Source organism: Oryx dammah, unplaced genomic scaffold (genome assembly GCF_014754425.2).
Source record: "Oryx dammah isolate SB20612 unplaced genomic scaffold, SCBI_Odam_1.1 HiC_scaffold_16, whole genome shotgun sequence".
NCBI lineage: Eukaryota > Metazoa > Chordata > Mammalia > Artiodactyla > Bovidae > Oryx > Oryx dammah.
In genome coordinates this window covers 42,303,941-42,322,923 of record NW_024070200.1, presented here as the reverse complement: position 1 = coordinate 42,322,923, position 18,983 = coordinate 42,303,941, and the positions used below count along the sequence as shown (strand labels likewise).

General features: G+C 49.1%; 1 protein-coding gene across 2 annotated transcripts in view; it reads left to right on the top strand.

Annotated features, from left to right (window-relative positions):
- Positions 1-6,038, top strand: part of LOC120875530 (cell migration inducing hyaluronidase 1) — a 160,986-nt gene extending 154,948 nt beyond the window's left edge. For both annotated transcript variants that reach the window (XM_040257396.1, XM_040257397.1), the window contains 2 exons: positions 897-997; positions 3,092-6,038. In XM_040257396.1, the coding sequence (XP_040113330.1) occupies positions 897-997; positions 3,092-3,219 (229 nt within the window). In that variant the 3' untranslated portion in view covers positions 3,220-6,038. The remainder of the gene's footprint in view (positions 1-896; positions 998-3,091) is intronic.
- Positions 6,039-18,983: the final 12,945 nt, after the last annotated feature.

Below are 18,983 nucleotides of genomic sequence, written 5' to 3'. Positions count from 1 at the left end.
GTTACAGGATTCCTCTGAGAGGAAAACTAGAAGGCCCAGTGGGCCCTGCCCTGCTTCTGTTCCTGGGGGAGGTGTGCATTTCCTGCTGTCTGGCTCAGCAGGCTGCGTGGACCCCCACAATGGCTGTTCTCCAGCACTTTGGCCTGATCGCACCCAGGCCAGGGGACTAGAGATCTCAGCTCCTCAGCAGGACTCTTGCAAGTCGAGTCCTTTGGTCTGGGCAGCCCAGGCCTGCTCCTCCTCCATCCCAGGCACGGCTCCCCTTCGGCAGGTCATCCTAGCTATTGGCTTGGCCAAAGAATTAATTCAGGTTTTCCCATTCTTTTTGTTCAACCCAACGCTTAGTAACCACGTGACTTCATCTCCACATTTGTAGCATGGAACAGTCACACTGTCCTGCCTGAGTGGAGATAGGGGGGCATGAACTTGAGGGGTTAACAATCGCCTGAGCACAGGGTGACTCCACACTCTGCTTCGTCCATCACCACATTTCCATTGGGTCCTACACAATCCTTGTACCTTCAGGTTAAGAAATGCACACAGAAGTTGTCTGTGTGCCGGGCTTTGGTGTGGGTGCTGGTCCCCGATGGTGGGCTCTGTGTGCCAGCTCTGTCCTCCTTGGGGACAGCCATGGAGAAGCAGTGAGCTGACAGCAGGCTCAGAGAGAAGATCACGGGCACCAACTGCAGCCAGACGTGTGGGAGGGTGTTCAAGATGTCGGTCATCACATGGAAAGAGCCGGTCAGCTCAACACACAATCCTGCTCTCCCCCGGTCCCTGGCAGGGCTCTGGGCACTGCTGACTCAAGTCCCACCAGCCACCATGCAGCATCCCTGCCCGGGAACCCTTTACCCCACTTTGTCGTCCAGTCCTCTCATTTGTCCTTTCTGGTTCAGTTCCGTAGTTCTCATGGCATCAAAGGGAAGATACATCTCCAGAGGCCCGTGGACCAGAGTGCTGGAAAAACTCGGGGCACACAAGGGACTCAAACTGAAAGGTAAGGGTTCTTGCATTGACCCTGAGTCTGGATGCCCAGGCCTCCTGCTGAGGCCAGAACACTTCCCCCCAAACCTGGTGTGACCTCAGAATCTTTAACACAACCAGCAGTCCACAGTTGTGCAGGGCAAGAGGCTCCCTGGTCACCGTCCCTGCCCTGTGGCAATGCCATTCTAACACGTGATCAGACACCTGAAGGAAATTGATAGTCACTTACCCATCGACTCAGCAAGTGGCCCTTTTAATCCACAAAAGTATCAGCAGAAAGGGCTTCCCTGGTGGCTCAATGTAAAGAACCCGCCTGCCAACGCAGGAGACATGAGTTCCATCCCTGGGTCGGGAAGATCCCCTGGAGGAGGGACTGGCAACCCACTCCAGTATCCTTGCCTGGAAAACTCCCTGGACAGAGGAGCCTGGTGAGATACGGTCCATGGGGTCACAGAGAGTCGGACATGACTTAGCGAATGAAAAACAACAATCCACGGGGCTCAGTTTGACCCTCCTGCCTCAGTTCCTGCTGCCTGGATCTGCCAGAGTCACTACCTCTGCCCCAGCTTTCCTGCCAACGGCCAGCGTTTGTACAGTCCTTTGTAGCTGGCAAAGCTCTCATTTGAGAATATATATGGCTTGTCCAACATCACACAGCTCTTCTGCCATAAAGCCTGGCACAGGCCCCTCAGGGAGGAAACCAACCAGGACAAAAATGTCAGCATTTCATCACCATCATCACAGATTGTGTGATGAGAGAGTCCTTGGGGAGGCTGAGAGAGGAAGCCAAGCAACCTTCCTGATAATAATGTCCACTGTATTGGGTTGGCCAAAATGTTCATTTGGGTTTTCCATACCAAGTTATAGAACATCGTATTTGTTTCTGTTTTTTTTTTTTTAACAGAAAAACGTGAATGAACTTTTTGACCAACCCAATAGTTATCACGTAAATACCCAGCCTTGTGCCTTGCTGAACATCCTATTCATTCTGTTATTCATTAATAATGTGCATGACAGGTACTGTGATTTCCATTTAAGGTAGAGCCGCTCAAGAATTAGTCATTTAAGATTAGAATTTGGATCCTAATATTCTAACGCAAAGCCAGCCATCCTTAGCAGTCAGGCCATCCTGACTGCAAAACACATCAAAGCTAGCAGCCTGTCATATGGGAAGCTTATCCCAGGCCTCTCGCAGAGAAAATTCAGAAACAATGAAAGTCCTTCCAATGAGCCAAAAGAGAAAACAAGGAAAAGAGAAGCATCTTCCTCAGCTCAGTACTGAAAGCATCTGCCTTAAATTAGGATCCTGGGGCTTCCCCAGTGGTCTAGTGGTTAAGAATCTGCCTTCCAGTACCAGGGGCGCAGGTTCAATCCCTGGTCAGGGAAAAAAGATCCCACATGCTAGATGACTGGGCAAAAAATAATAATTAATTAAGACCCTGTTGCCAAAAACTGATGAACATAAAGGTGACGTTGCTCAGTCAAGGGACACTTTCCCAGGGGTGATGCATGTGTACAGCCCACCAGGCGAGGCCATTCCCCAGTGTCAACATGGATACCCACATCCCTTGGATGGGGCTGAGCTCTGAGCTGTGGGACAGAGGGCCCCGCGTGGGGCTTGGGATTCTAGAGTTCTGGCTGGGCCACACCATCTTCTCAGGGCCCCTGGGCAAATTTCTCTGCTGCTCAGAACTTCCTTCTAAAGCCACGGGATATTGGCGCCAGGGCAGAGATCTTGTAGTTGAATGCCATTACTTGACAGATGGGGACACAGGGCTTCAGAGAGGAGCGGGCACTTGCTGCTAACTGTAGGGTCAGCTTGATGGCGACTGGTTTCTTGGTGGGGATCCCCTGCATAGAACAGAGCCAGCACTCCGCACAGGTGGCTGGAGGCTCAGGTGAGACCCTGTGTGCCCCGTACAGACCAACACCAGGCACCATTGGTAACATGGCACAAAGCTCTTCCTGGGGAGACACAGTCCAGTGCAGCTAGAGGAGGGGGAGCCTGGTGGGGGCCAGGGAATGGCAGTGGGGAACCCCAGAAGGCAGTGGGTACATAGCCATTCTCTCGTGAAGTTTATGCTTAGGCAACCTTACTGCTTTGCAGAGAAAATGGTATTCGTCGGCTTCAAAGGCAGCTTCCGGCCCACCTGGGTGACCCTGGACACTGAGGACCACCATGCCAAAATCTTCCAAGTGGTGCCCATCCCGGTGGTGAGGAAGAAGAAGCTGTGAGGACCGCTGCCACCCCGTGCGCCCCCACAGTGGACCCTGACACTGGAGTCTGGGCAGCAGCCCAGGGCAGCGAGGCCGGTTCCCACAGCCCCGGTTTGGCAGCTGCCGGGGAAGGCCTCGTGTCAGCCCTGATGGGCCAGGGGGAGGCTTCCGAGCCCCCTGGTGCTGCCGCCCGCCCCCCTCAAGTGTCTACCTGCAGCCTCAGGGCCATGTGGGCTGATGCTGCAAACCTTCTCCTCCCTGCAGCCTCCCGGGGGTCTCTCTATCTGTGCCTCTGCAGTGGGGGCTGTGGGGACCACAGGGAGCCCTGGGCTCTACTGGCAAAAAAGGTCCCCTTTGGCAGGAGTTCTGCTCCTGCTGGGAGGCAACCTGGGGGTGGGAGGGCGGGGTCGCTCACAGATCGCCATGCTCTCCAGCTCAATGTTAGGGTAGGAGGTGCAGGGAGAATCCTCATTCCTGTAAGCGGGACCCGACCTCCACCGGGTTCAGAGCTCAGGTGTAGACAGAGCCCACCCAGATGGAACCAGCTGCCCTCGGGGTGGACGAGCCTGCCTCTGGAGGAGAATAGGAGACTTGGCGCCCAGGCCATGAGTCGGACTAGGTGACTTTTAAAGGCCCTTTCAGTTCTGAGAGCCCAGAAGTCTGTGGCTTCTCATGTTGTGTCTGGAGTCCAGTGGTAGGCGAGAACATTCTTCTCAGCCGACATCCATGATGCTGGGCGCTCCAGGCAAACAGGATGGAGGCGTGAGAAGCAAGGCCCAGGGTGAGGGGCTTGGCTCTCTGGCGCAACAGACGGTCAGTGTAAGTGCCTTCTGATGCTAGGCAGAGAATCCTGAGAGGGCTCAAATGGGGGCCCTGCCAGTTCCCAGAGGGAAAGAAAGGGTTTATGTGCTCGGGTGGGTCTGGAAGCTTCTTGCAGGAGAGGCCCTGGGCTCATAGGGTTAAAGGGCAGGGGGCTTATGGGTGACAGGGACGGGGAAGCCTCTAGAGCGTTCAGAGGCTGAGCCCTTCCTGCCGAAGCTGGATGACTTCAAGGTGGCCCATTGCCCTGGACTCGCTGGCCCACCCATAGCAGAGAAGCGTGCATGAGAGGGAGGGCTGGTGGTCCCCTTACACCCAGAGTGTGGGCCAGCCAGCCCCACCTATGACTCCAACAGAGGTTGGAGTCAAGTCAAGAAGGGTGGGCTCCTCCATGGGGGGCCCATCTGCTCCTCACTGGGGAGCCCCCAAGAAGCGCTCACACCTCAGGGCACCTGGGCTTTCGGAGCCAGAAAGGGCCTTAGGAGACACCTAGTCCAAAGCCTTGGTTGTAGAGATGGGAAGATGTGACTCCAAGAAGGGGAAGAACCACACGGCCAGAACAGGGCCAGGACGGGAGCCCCCACTCCCCACACTCACTGCCACACCATGCTGCCTCAACTGCTGGCCGGAGGGGCCAGGCGCTCCTGAAGGAGAAGCCCCCTTGAAGGGAGAAAAGATGAGACTAGAGAGTTGTTGGCCAGGACTGTTTCTGCCCCGGGCCCCTCACCGTGCACACAAGGGCTCCCTCCTGTGGGCTCTGGAGGCCCTGCAGCCTCCACTTGGCTCAAACTTACCTGCCCTCCGGAGGGGCACCCAGCCACCGCAATAACTGCACTGGTGCTATCTGCATCTGCAGGTCCGCAGGCGCGCCCAGCAGACAGTGTCAGGCCACCCTGACACATTTTTGGGGAGCTTGCTAGGTGGCTCTCCAGGGTCCGTCCACCCCAGGCCCTCTTGGAGAACTGCCCACCTTGGAGAGCCAGGAGAGCTCTGGAAAAGGAGAACTCTGTCTGTGGTTTATACTCTCTCGTGAGACCCCAGGGTTGCTCTGGGTCTCATGATGACCATGTCTGTCCCTTCTCCTGCCCCAGCCACAAACTCCTTCCCTTCTTGTCCTCGTCTGTTCAGCTGCACCCAGTGAGGCTCAGCCTTAAGTCCACCCCCTGCTCCCAGGGTGAGCCAGTCGCCAAAGAGGTTTTTCCCACTAAACAAGTCTTTCAGCTGCTAGGGGGTGACGGTGGGACTCTGCCTCTAAGGAAACGGCAGCTTCAGAGGCCCGAGTCCCTGCAGGGACCTCTTCCAGGAAGATCAGAGGCCCACCCATAGGGAGGAGAGTTCAGATGACCTCATGTTCTTTTCGTCTACAGTCCTGTTGAGTTTTCCTAAACTCTTAATGCAAGGGTCTCACACTGTGAACCACTTAGGATGCGATCACTTCCGATGGCCAGGAATAATAACTGTCTTTGGTTCAGTTCATGGAAAGAAAATATCTATTTGAAAATCCTCAGAGTTGTACATTTGTCAAACAGCACAAGATCTGTGCATATAATGTTCCTTCCAAAACCATTCACCAAGAGCCCATGTCTGGGCATGTTCTTGGTAGCACAAATTTTCTTACTGCTTAGAAAATTTTCTTGTTGTTCTTTCTGTTTGGAAGCCTCAAGATGAGTTAGGCCTTTAAAAAAAAAAAAAAAACACTCCTCTGAAATGCTTGTCTTTTTCCTGTTGCCGAAATAGCTGGTCCTTTTTCGGGAATTAGATGTATAGTGTGTTTTGTATGTAAACGTTTCTCGTAGGCGTCACTATGAACAAAGATATATTTTCTATTTATTTATTCTATTATGCACTTCGAGAAATTGTTGTCGGAGAAATGAAGAATCGTCTTAAATGTCTTATTTGGGTATGTCCTTTGGACCGCTTGAAAGGGGTGTACCCAGGGCCTCCTGCTTGCAGCAGACATCGGCTCTGGTTTGGACAATCTTGCTGTACTGTAGTAAACGTAAAAAGGATGTCATCCACCTGACTGCTTGTTTATTTTCCATTAAAGTGGGTCTCACCTTAAGCCAGAGAGCTATGGAAAATAAGACAGGAAATTACCCTTTGCCGCACTGGCCGCTCACTTCAAAGAACCAGTCATGTGTCCTACCTTATCCTGTCCACAAGGGGGCGCTCAGGACAGCAGGTGGAGAAGGTCCTAGGAGAGGAAAGCTGTCATTCATATGGCCAGCACATCCATGCTGGGCTGTGTCCTCCTTACTCCTAAGCATCAGAAAGCTGTCAAGGCAGCACCCTCCCTGGGGGAAAGCCAGAGGTTAGTGGAGTCTGGACTTGAAGCAAGCCTGTTTCTTCCTCACGGGTACAGTTTGGGCAGAGGCCAAACACGATGTCTGGAGAGAACATGGAGACTGAGGTGGAGAGATAGGTCCAACTCAAGCTGCCAGACAAGGTGGGTGGCGAAGCAGGTTAGAGGGGAACCCTAGGCAGAGGTGAAAGAGGCTTGGGGGTCTGGGGAGGAGAAAGTGAGAAGCTTAGAATGGGGTGAATGGGAGGGTCCTACAACTGTGCTATGCAGTAAGGCAGCCACTGGCCACATAAAGTCACCTACACTGAGATTAATTACAATGAAATACAATTGAAAATTCAGTTCCTTGGTCACACTGACCTATCTGAAGCACTCAATAGTCCATATGTCTGCATGTGTACATGCTAAGTCGCTTCAGTCATGTCCAACTCTTTGCAGCCCCATGAACTATTGTCCATCAGGCTCCTCTGCCCATGGGATCCTCCAGGCAAGAATGCTGGGGTGGGTTGCCATTCCCTTCTCCAGGGGGTCCTCCCAACCCAGGGATTCAACCCATGTCTCCTGCACTGGCGGGCAGGTTCTTCACCAGTAGCGCCATCTGGGAGGCCCAGTCCATATGTCTAGTGGTTACCATACTGGTCAAGGAATATATAAAACATTTCCATCAACAAAGAAGGTTCTTTTCTTAATGATTTCCAGAAAGCTTTAGGGGCTCGTACACTGGACTTTTAAAAATCTATGTTCCTAATGTGTGTGTGTGTGTGTGTGTGTGTGTTCAGTTCACTTAAAGGGGCTAGGACCAGATTGGTGCTATCAAGCTGTCAATAAACAAATAAAGTCATCCCTTGGTATCCACAGGGGACTGATTCTAGGATCCCTTTGGACACCAAAATCGGAGGATGCTCAAATCCCTCATAGTCTGCTCTCTATTTCTGTGGGTTTTGTGTCCCAGAATTCAACCAACCTATGATCGGGTAGTGTTTTCCATCCGCAGTTGGTCGAATCAGTGACTGCAAAAACCTGCATATGTGGAGGGCCAGCTGTCCATCTGGCAAAGCAGCCTGAGCACTCTAGGTCAGTGTGAGTGAAAGGTCCGTGGCCCCTGCCCTCAAGAAACTTCACCCGGGGAAGTGGGGCGAGTGCGTCTGTCCACTCACTCGACAGCTAGTTCTGAGCATCTGCTCAGTGCCAGACACGGCCCAAGGAAGACCATCCAAGACCTCCATGGAGGACTTCCTGGTGGCCAGTGGGTAAAAATCCACCTGCCAGTGCATGGGACCAGGGTTTGATCCCCGGTCCAGGAAGATTACACATGCCTCGGGGAAACTAAGCCCGTGTACCACAGCCACTGAGCCCACACCCTACAGCCCGTGCTCTGCGACAAGAGAAGCCACCACCGTGATGAGAAGCCCAAGCACTGCAACTAGAGAAAGCCCATGCGGCAGTGAAGCCATAAATAATCAATTAATTAATTTAAAAACATAAATAAAAGGGAAGAAATAGCACTAAATGGAAAAAAAAAAAAAGACCCTAGTGAAGACCCTGCAGTCCCCACACCCAGTGAGTGGTGAGGCACCGAGCCCTGAGGGAGGAGAGGTTCTCAGCTGGAGTGGTCAGGGGTCCATGAGCATGGATGCGACTGGAGGCAGTCTGGGGGTCAAGGTCAGATGAGGAGTGGGGCCCTTTCATAAGAGGCACAGCCTGGGTGCTGGGAAAGTAACCAGAGGTGTGGGCTTGAAGACGGCTGGGTATAAACCAGAGAGCGACCGTGAGAGGGAAGGCGGGCCAGCCAGACACGGGCAGTTTGCAGGGACCACGAGGTCTGACGATGGGAGGGGGGTCCCTGGTGACTCCTCAGCCGGCAGTTTGGCTGCTTGAGTAAGTGCACAGTGCACCGGTTTGGTTAGCGAAGTAGAAAAGGCACGTGGGAGGACTGAGAGAGCAGGCTCAAGGGAAGCAACAGGAGACCGCAGCCAGCTCAGTGCAGAGAGCAAGGAGCGGGAGGCACCCTAGAATGCAGACAGAGGGTGGACATGGGGCCCCTTCACACGTGGCCCTTCAACAGTCACCAGGCGCCCAGAGGGGAGTCACTGCCTGGTGTCTGGTGACAAGGCGAGCACACCTGGCCCCGTCTGCATGGAGAGAGCCACAAAACCATGGAAGCAAGCTAAGTGTCCATAGGCAGCGGAACGGCTAAAGATGCAGTACGTATGCACAAGGCTTCAGTGCCGGCTGAAGGGTGAAGAATCTGCCCACAAAGGAGGAGACGTGGTTTTGATCCCTGGGGAGGAGAGCATGGCAACCCACTCCAGTATTTTCGCCTGAAGAATCCCATGGACAGAGGAGCTTGGTGGGCTGCAGTCCATAGGATGGCAAAGAGCTGGACACGACTGAAGTGACTGAGCATGCATGTGTGTACAGGACATATACACACTGGACTACTACTCAGCCACGAAAAAGAACGAAATAAGGTCATTTGCAGCAACATGGGTAGATTTAGAGATTGTCATACGAAGTGAAGAAAGTCAGAAAAAAAGACAAATCTTATGTGATATCACTCATATGTGGAATCTAAAAAAATAGTATGAATGAACTTATTTACAAAACAGACTCCTAGACATAGAAAACAAATCTATGGTTACCAAGGGGGAATCAGGGGAGGGATAAATTGGGAGTTTTGGATTAACACATGGACACTACTGCATATAAAATAAACGACAAGGATTTACTGTACAGCACAGGGAACTATATTCAATATCCTGTAACAAACTATAATGGAAAATAATTTTTTAAATATAGATATATACATATATATGTATAAACACATTACTTTGCTGTACAACTAAAACAGAGTCATTTCAGTTGTGTCCAAATCTTTTTGACCACATGGACTGTAGCCCGCCAAGCTCCTCTGTCCGTGGGATTCTCCAAGCAAGAATGCTGGAGTGGGCTGCCATGCCTTTCTCCAGGATCTTCCCGACTCAGGGGCTGAACCCGCATCTCACAGCTCCTGCACCAGCAGGTAGGTTCTTACCACTAGCGCCACCTGGAATCAACTATAATTTTGAAAAAAAAAAAGAACGGAGGATAGGAAATTCAAGCGAGTAGAGTGTGCTCTGGGAGTTCCCCTCTCCTAAGGGCTCACCCCTAAGCCAAGTGAGGGGGGCAAGAGAACCGCTCGTAGGGGGACTGGAAGTATCCGGAGGAAGAAAAGATGGACATTTTACTTCTCAGCTGGTGCTTACTGAGACCTTAGGCTTGTGGGGCACCAACTGCTGCCGGAGCTGGGGAAGAGAGTTCCCTGGTGTCTCACTGCCCCATCATTTAGGAGAGAAGAGGCCAGAGGTGTCTCTGCTCTTGCCCTGGGTGATATAAGGTGGATACAGGCTGGAGCTGCCCTATGTTCCCAAGAGAACAGCCAGCAGTCTCTGGAGAAATGACCCTCCACTCATTGGCTGGGCGAGGATGCCTGAGGTTTCCACGCATCAGGAGCTCATTGTGGAGGGACTTCCCGGTAGTCCAGTGGCTAAGACTCCAAGCTCCCAATGCAGGGGGTGCCAGTTCAATCCCTGGTCAGGGAACTAAGATTCCATAAGCTGTATGGCCCCAAATATTAATTATTAAAAACTGTAGAGCACAAGTAAGTGAGTTTGAAGGAAGCCTGCCCCACACAGGTGTCTGCCCAGGTGAAGGGATACCTGGCAGAGGCTATAGGCATCCTCAAAGGCAGAGCAGAAAGAGCAAGGGGTGCCACCTGTGTTCAGCTGGGAGACGCATTGCTCAGATCAAAGTGGGCAAGTGAGCATCGGACAAGAATCCAGAAGACCGTCCCAGGCCAAAGAGCCATAACACCTGCCACAACAGAGGACACTTGAGGCCAGTTTGCAATGGCACAAGTTATTGAAGACTTTTTACCCCTCTTCCTTGAATCCTCCCCTCTCTGTGCCCCAAACCATGCCGGCGGGCATGGGGAGCCCTGGGAGAAGTGGAGTGGGAAGCAAGGCAGAAAAGAGAAAAAGAAGAGCCCCGGGTCTCCATGCCCATCTCCCCTGCACTGGCTCCAAGACAGAGCCCAGATGAGACGGTCTGAGACCTGGGACCCTTCACTGCAGTGTTGGCACTTGGACACACCTCTCCTCCAACAACTAAATACAAAGAAACTGAACATGAGCAGTTGGGGCAAATTCTGGACCCCAAAGATACAAAGAGACCAAAAAACCCAACTGCCACTTTTGCAGTGCCTAGAGCAAAAGCAAGGTACTGGGCATGCCCCTGCACACACAGCGCCACCTAAGGGGTGGGCAAACCATAGAAGTCAATCTCCAGCCTGACCCCGGACACACTCTGCCCTCACTCCACCATGTAAGGAACAAGCTCGCCCCACCTCAGGGAACAAGGAAAACTTGTTTGTTCTCGCTCCCTTTGATACAGCAGGGACCCCAATAAAGCCTCACCTGAATCTCCTGTCTGGTCTCTAGTCAATTGTTATTGATTAAGGAGGCCAAGAACTCCAGTCCATAACACAAGTATGGGGAGAGCAGTGTGTGCGAGTAAACTTGCTTTAAGCTGCAGGAAGAGAAAGCACTGGTTTGTAGCTTTTGCTGGTGTCCATTGTATAAATACATTCATCACAGCCAGTTTCCAGCTACAGGGGTTTCATGGCCAGATCCCAAGATTCCTGTCTATTAACCACTGGTTGTGCAAGCTGGTACTAGCTGGCTTCCTTGCAGGCTGAAGGCTGAGTCAACAGAGGGGAATTGAAACAGTGCTGAGAAAAAAGATACAGCTCTGCTAGACTGTATCCTTCCAGATTAGCTCCTTCAACAAAACTTACACACAGCAGGAAGGGGAGAATATAAGGACCACACTCCCCTGGAAGTATCTTGTCAACTGCCTTAAAAGACAGAAGCTGCTAAAAGAGAATTTTGCTTAAACATCTTTCCCCTCTTCCCACTCCAAAGGGGAAACAGTATAGCATCTGGTTGCTATGCTATGAAGTCAGGGATGAAGAATGTTCTCCTAAGAAAAATGCCAAAGGCAAAATCATCAAGTTTGGTTCATAGGATGACATAAAATTATTAAAACGTAAAATTCTAAATCATCTTGAAAACTAATAAATTGAGGAAATGAGTTTAAAATCTATCCAGGTAAGAAGGAGTAACTTTGGATGTGCTGGGTATCCTTGGTTTGCACCCAAGTTCATTTCCATGCCCTGCTTGGTATCCAAGGAGGCTGAAATGGGCCTTTAGCAGTTCTGTGGTCCTTTGCCTTCCTGTTGGTTCAGAGGCTCCTTTGGGAGGGAGGGAAGTGCTGTGTCTGGGAGTTCATTGCAGGGCTCCCTCCTGGCCAATGTCTCAGGGTCAGCTGTTCCCTTCTAAGGAAGACAGGGCTTCAGTCAGGGTGCCTCTATAAGCCACTGTCTGCCTGGGTCCCAGAGACTGCTCTGGCTCCTGGTGTCTCTATGCCAGGGGTGGTAACTGCTCCCCATGTTCACAAGCACAAGATTATGGCCCTGCTCCTTTCAGGGTCCCTAAACTCTATTCACCTAATTTACAAATGTTCCCTTCATTTAACAAATTGGTATTGTGCCATCTGCTGATAATTTCTACATAAGGTACTCTTTTTAAATATTTGTTTCCATTTATTTGGCTGCACCAGGTCTTAGTTGTGGCATGCAGGATCTTTGCTCTTCTTTGCGGCATGCGGGATATTTAGTTGTGGCATGTGAACTCTTAGTTGCAGCACGTGGGATCCTGTTCCCTACCAGGGTTTGAACCCAGGCCCCGTGCATTGGGAGCATGAAGTCTTAGACACTGGACCACCAGGAAAGTCCTATATATGAGACACTCTTTGAAAGCAATAAAAGGAAGTGAGGGAACACCAAAATAAAAATAGGAAGGGGTCAGCTCACAAAAGAATAAATAGGAAATAAATATATGTATTAATATTTTAAATTTTCCAACCTCATTGGTAATTACAAGATGTGAATCAAAACAACAAGATAATATTAATCACTTGCCAAACTGAAAATATTTTAAGAATGATACAAGGCAAGAAGAAGCAGACATTCTTGAAAGTAAAAGTGAAAGTTGCTCAGTCATGTCCAGTTCTTTGCAACCCCATGGACTATACAGGCCATCGAATCCCCCAGGCCAGAATACTGGAATGGGGAGCTGTTCCCTTCTCCAAGGGATCTTCCCAACCCAGGGATCAAACCCAGGTTTCCCGCATTGCAGGCAGATTCTTTACCAGCTGAGCCACCAGGGAAGGGAAGCCCTTAGACATTCTTCAGTTCAGTTCGGTCGCTCAGTCGTGTCTGACTCTGTGATGATCCCATGGACTGCAGCACACCAGGCTTCCCTTCACCAACTCCCGGAGCTTGCTCAAACTCACGTCCATCAAGTCGGTGATCCCATTCAACCATTTCATCCTCTGTCATCCCTTTCTCTTCCCATCTTCAATCTTTCCCAGCATCAGGGTCTTTTCAACTGAGTCAGTTCTTCGCATCAGGTGGCCAAAGTATTGGAGTTTCAGCTTCAGCATCAGTCCTTCCAATGAATATTCAGGACTGATTTCCTTGAGGATGGACTGGTTGGATTTCCTTGCAGTCCAAGGGACTCTCAAGAGTCTTCTCCAACACCGCAGTTCAAAAGCATCAATTCTTCTGCATTCAGCTTTCTTTATAGTCCAACTCTCACATCCATACACGACTACTGGAAAAACCATAGCTTTGACTAGATGGACCTTTGTCAGCAAAGTAATGTCTCTGCTTTTTAATATGCTGTCTAGGTTGGTCATAGGTTGTCTAGGTTTTCTTCCAAGGAGCAAGTGTCTTTTAATTTCATAGCTAAGACATTCTTAGATGATGATAGAAAAGTAGGTTGGTGCAAGCATTCTATAAAGCAATTCTGTATTATGTAAAAATGATTTGAAAATGTGGGTAAACTTATCTCCAAAAGTCTGTCCAAGAATTTATCCTTGAGAAAGAGCTTACAGTGGTGCACAGGATTTGTGACAAGGATATTTACTGCAGCATTTTATAGGATAATGAAAACTCTGTAAAAATCTAAATAGTCAGCAATCATACTGGCTACATTGAGATATAGTCCCTTTCCCAAAATGAAGATTAAAAATGACTATTGAAATGTTGGCAAATATGAATACTGAGTGATAAGGAATGGGAATTTTTCATTCTAATTATGTGTGCATGTGTGTGTACATTTAAAATATTTCCAAGATAAAAAAAACTTCTGGGGCTTCCCTGGTGGCTCAGTGGTAAAGAATCTGCCTGCCAATGGAGGAGACACAGGTTCGATCCCTGATCTGGGAAGATCCCACATGCTGCAGAGTGACTAAGTCCATGCTTCACAACTACTGAGCCTGTGCCCTAGAGCCTGGGAACCGAAACTAATGAAGCCCACACGCCCTACGGTCCATGCTCTACAGTAAGAGAAGCCACCAAAATAAGAAGTCTGAGCACCGTAACTAGAGAGTAATCCCCACTTTCCACAACCAGGGAAAGCCCATGCAGCAACAAAGACCCAGCACAGCCAAAAGTAAATAAATAAATAAAATTATAACGGAAAAAACTTCCAAAAATGGGAAATAACTATTTAGAAAAAATAACTACTTAGCATTACAGATCAAGAGTCTTAAAAGCACTCCTTTTCATTGACCTACTAATTATTTATTTGGGAATGTAACCTAAGGAAACAAAGCTGAGGTATAAAGATGTTCCTTTCAGCATTATTTATAATCATTTGACATGTTCAAAGAACCTAAATGTTTGACTTCACAGGAATGACTAAATAAATTAAGGTCTCGTTTGATGAACTGTTACACCTCATTGAAATTATATTTACAAGGAGTTTGTAATAACAAAGTGCTCATTTGCAAATTCTATTACAAAATCCTTGTGGGTTCTGGAAGTCACAGAATATTACAGGCTAATCGCCCTGGAGCTCTGTTGGTCTGGTATTCTGCACATTAGAGATGTTCACACACACACACCTCTTTAGCCTTGCCACTCCACTAAGCCCACGCTCCTGTTTCTTCTTGATGGCCCCACTGCCCTTCAGCCTTTGTACCTCCTCTTCCCTCTTCTTCTTCTCCCTCCTGATTCTGCCTCCCCAAATTCCAAAGAACTAGCTTGCAATAGCAAAGTCCTCCTGAGTGGCTGGTTCCCTTGGTTAAACTCCTTTGGTGAGTGCTGTCTGGTCCAATTAAGGTACAGAGAGGTGATCTGTTCTAGCCTGGGGCATACACTGATTTAAATTAGAAGTAGGAGGGACTTCCCTGATGGTCCTCTGGCTAAGACTCTGTGCTCCCAATGCAGAGGGTCCATGTTCAATCCCTGGTCAAGGAACTAGATCCCACAGGATTCAACTAAAAGATTTCATGTGCTGCAACAAGAACTGGCACAGCCAAAATATTAATTAATTAATTTAAAAATAAAATAAAATTAGAAGTATGAGCCCAAGGGCAGAAAATATCATCCTTGTCTGTGAGACTCTAAAAGAGGAGCAAAGGTCTCAGGGAATTTGTAAGGAAGCTTCTATCCTAAGAGTTCAGGGACCTCCTTGGGACTGGAATGAATTTCTCTAGTCCTGTTTCTTCCAGATGTCAGTGTGTGGATTCCAGGCCTGGCAGAACTTGTCACCTCTGTTTACAGAAGAGGTGAGGCCCAGGGACATCAAATTAGCCCTCAAGGTCATCCACCGTGGACTTCAGCAGGAGACTGGATCAAAGAGGCCTCAGTGTTTCCAGGCCCATCATGAAGCCTCACTCCCCACAAGGGAGAATGCTGCTGGCCGGCAGGCCGGCAGGCCGGCAGATGCAAAGCAGGCCAGATGTCCCTGGGATTCCTGACATTCCAGAAGGGCAGCCCTCCTTGCTGCCCAACTCCAGGCCTCAGATTCATGGGCTCAGAAACCTCACCTTGGAAACTTAGGCAGACTTCTCGGAAGGGGAAAAAAAATTGCTCTGAGTGTGCTAGGGCCCAGAGCTGCGCTGCTGCCACCTAGTTGCTCAGTTGTATCCAATTCTTTGCAACCCCATGGACTGTAGCCTGCCAGGCTCCTCTGTCCATGGCAATCTCCAGGCAAGAACACTAGAGATGGCTGCCATTTCCTCCTCCAGAGGATCTTCCTGCCCCAGGGATTGAACCTGGGTCTCCTGCATTGCAGGCAAATTCTCTACCATCTGAGCCACCAAACAGGAAACAGTCAATTCACATAAAAAATATATAAATGGGGGACATCCCTGGTGGCCCAGTGGCTAAGACTCCATGCTTCCAATGTAGAGGGCCCACGTTCAACCCCTGATCAGGGTACTAGATCCCACATACCACAAATAAGACCCAGTACAGCTAAATAAATAAATAAATAACTTAAAATGTATATATTTGGGAAATAAATGTGTGTTTAAAAGTTCAGCCTCATTGGTAATTATAAGATGTAAACTGAAACGACAGATCCTATCAATCACCTATCAAACTGAAAACATTGTAAAGAACCCTACAAGGCAAGAAAGAAATGGGCACTCTTAGATGACAATAGCAAAGTAACTCAGTGCAAGTTATCTGTAAAGCAATTTCAAATTGTGTAAAAATGATTTGAAAATGTGTGCAGACTTTGGCTCCAAAGTTAACATGTATAGAATGCCATATTAAGTGTTTCACATGGATTCGCTCATTTCATCCTCACAGCACTTCCGTGAGAGGAGCTTTTATTAGTGCCCACAGGCTTAGGTGAGGTGCTTAGATGATGCACCCAAGATGATACAGCTCATAAAACACAGGACAAGGCCACCCAGCTCCAGGGCTGTGCTCTAGGGGCCTCGAGTTCAGTTCAGTTCAGTCACTCAGTCGTGTCCAACTCTTTGCGACCCCATGAATTGCAGCACGCCAGGCTTCCCTGTCCATCACCATCTCCCGGAGTTCACTCAAACTCACGCCCATCGAGTCGGTGATGCCATCCAGCCATCTCATCCTCTGTCGTCCCCTTTTCCCCCTGCCCCTAATCCCTCCCAGCATCAGAGTCTTTCCCAATGAGTCAACTCTTCGCATGAGGTGGCCAAAGGACTGGAGTTTCAGCTTTAGCATCATTCTTTCCAAAGAACACCCAGGGCTGATCTCCTTTAGAATGGACTGGTTGGATCTCCTTCAGTCCAAGGGACTCTCAAGGGTCTTCTCCAACACCACAGTTCAAAAGCATCAATTCTTTGGCACTCAGCTTTCTTCACAGTCCAACTCTCGCATCCATACATGACCACTGGAAAAACCATAGCCTTGACTAGACGGACCTTTGTTGGCAAAGTAATGTCCCTGCTTTTCAATATGCTATCTAGGTTGGTCATAATTTTTCTTCCAAGGAGTAAGCGTCTTTTAATTTCACGGCTGCAGTCACCATCTGCAGTGATTTTGGAGCCCCCAAAAATAAAGCCTGACACTGTTTCCACTGTTTCCCCATCTATTTGCCATGAAATGATGGGACCAGATGCCATGATCTTCATTTTCTGAATGCTGAGCTTTAAGCCAACTTTTTCACTCTCCTCTTTCACTTTCATCAAGAGGCTTTTTAGTTCCTCCTCACTTTCTGCCATAAAGGTGGTGTCATCTGCATATCTGAGGTTACTGATATTTCTCCCAGCAATCTTGATTCCAGCTTGTGCTTCTTCCAGCCCAGCATTTCTCATGATGTACTCTGCATATAAGTTAAATAAGCAGGGTAACAATATACAGCCTTGACGTACTCCTTTTCCTATTTGGAACTCGAACTAACTGCTAATTAACTGCAACCTCGAAGAGTTATGGAAAGTAAATGAAATGAAGCATGTACAGGGCCTGCACAGAGTGGGTGCTCAATAAATGGAAAGTGACCATGGAACATCTTTTCATGCCATTTGTAAACACCAGGAGGGCAGGGGCCTTTGCTGCCTTGTTTACCTTCATACCCCTCTCCTGCACAGTTCCTGAAATCTGTAGGTGTTCAGCACATACTTGGTGAGCAGGGCAGTGATGCGGCCAGATGGACAGGGGAGCCCTCTGCCCAGGCAGAGCCCCATGATCTGTGTTCAAATCCTGGTTTTGTCACTTCCAAGCCGTGTGACCATGGGGAAAATACTTAACATCTCTGTGCTTCCATTTCCTTGTGTGTAAGATGGGGATGCTACTACAGTATCTACTACATAGCGTTGCTAGAAGGATGATGTAAATTAATTTATGTCGAACAGTGCGCATGGATGGGATAATCCTTTAGGTTTCAAAGAGAAATTCACAGAAGTGTATGCATATTTTCACAAATATATGGCAAACACAGATAGAGTGGCCTGCTCATTAAAGTAATAGCTGGAATGGACTTCCCTGGTGGTCCAGTGTAAAGACCTCGACTTTCAATGCTGGGGATGCAGCTTTGAGCCCTGTTTGGGGAGCTAAGATCCCACACACCTCTAGGAAAAACAACACAAAACATAAAACAGAAGCAATATTGTAAGAATTTCTATAAAGACTTTAAAATGGAAAAAAGAGAAACAAATAAAATAATAGCTGAAAAATTCTCTCCGATGGATCCGGAGCAAGTCAGAGCTTTGTTGAAGGGGCGGTCATGCAGCACACCAGTCTCTGCTGCCCCCTAGTGGCCATATCCCTTAATTTTTTGATTGCTTGCTTTCACAGGAAGACACTACAGTAAGGCTACTACCGTCACTTCAGAGGGACCCCTGCTCTCCAGGATTCTGGCCAAACTCCAGCTTTGGCTTGGTTCTCTGGACGCTGAGGTGGAGAAAATACACATTTCTTCTTCACTTGATAGGAGTTTTGTGAAAGAGGCGAGCACTGGCTGGTTCTGAGATCCCAGGCAAACCCCCTCCCCTCTCCCCGGTCTCACCTGTGGACAGGCACCGCCCACACCGCCACTGCAGGGCAGGAGTGAGGCTCACCCGTGCTGATAGCAGGGGGCCCGTGGACGCTCTCAAGTCCAAGACGTGTTTGCTGTAGTCATTACAACCACACCCTCCTCTGTTTCCCAGCTGAATTCAGCCATACTTGTTCTTCAGACTTTTCCTCCCCGATGTCCACCTCAAGGAACCCCCAGGTGAAGAGCCGCAAAGGCCCCTCAGCTCCAAGCGCTGGCCTCCCCCAGGCTGGTCAACAAGTCACCTCACAGCATCATCACAAGAAAGCATTTTTTTAATTAGCTTTCAGTTGAAGGATTAATTTCTATGTTCAATAAGAAGTGTGCACATTACAAAAATTGGAGTTGAAAAGAATTGGAAGAGAATGCAAGTGCTTTTAGAATCCTAGAAGGCTAATTTTGGGACTTCGTTTTAAGAATGAAATTCTAGGGGCTTCCCTGGTGGTCCAGCGGTTAAGAATCTGCTCTGCAATGCAGGGGACACATGCTCCATCCCTGTTCTGGGAAGATCCCACATGCTGTGGGGCAACTAAGCCCATACCCCATAACTACTGAGCCTGTGCTCTAGAGCCCGGGAGCTGCAGCTACTGAGCCCTCGGGCCCTAGAGCCTGTGCTCCACAAGAGAAGCCCACCTGTCAACTAGAGAGTAGCCCCCAATCATCTCAACTAGAGAAAAGCCTGCACAGCAAAAATAGAGCCAGCACAGCCAAAAACAACTATTAATAACTAAATGTTAAAAAGGAATGAC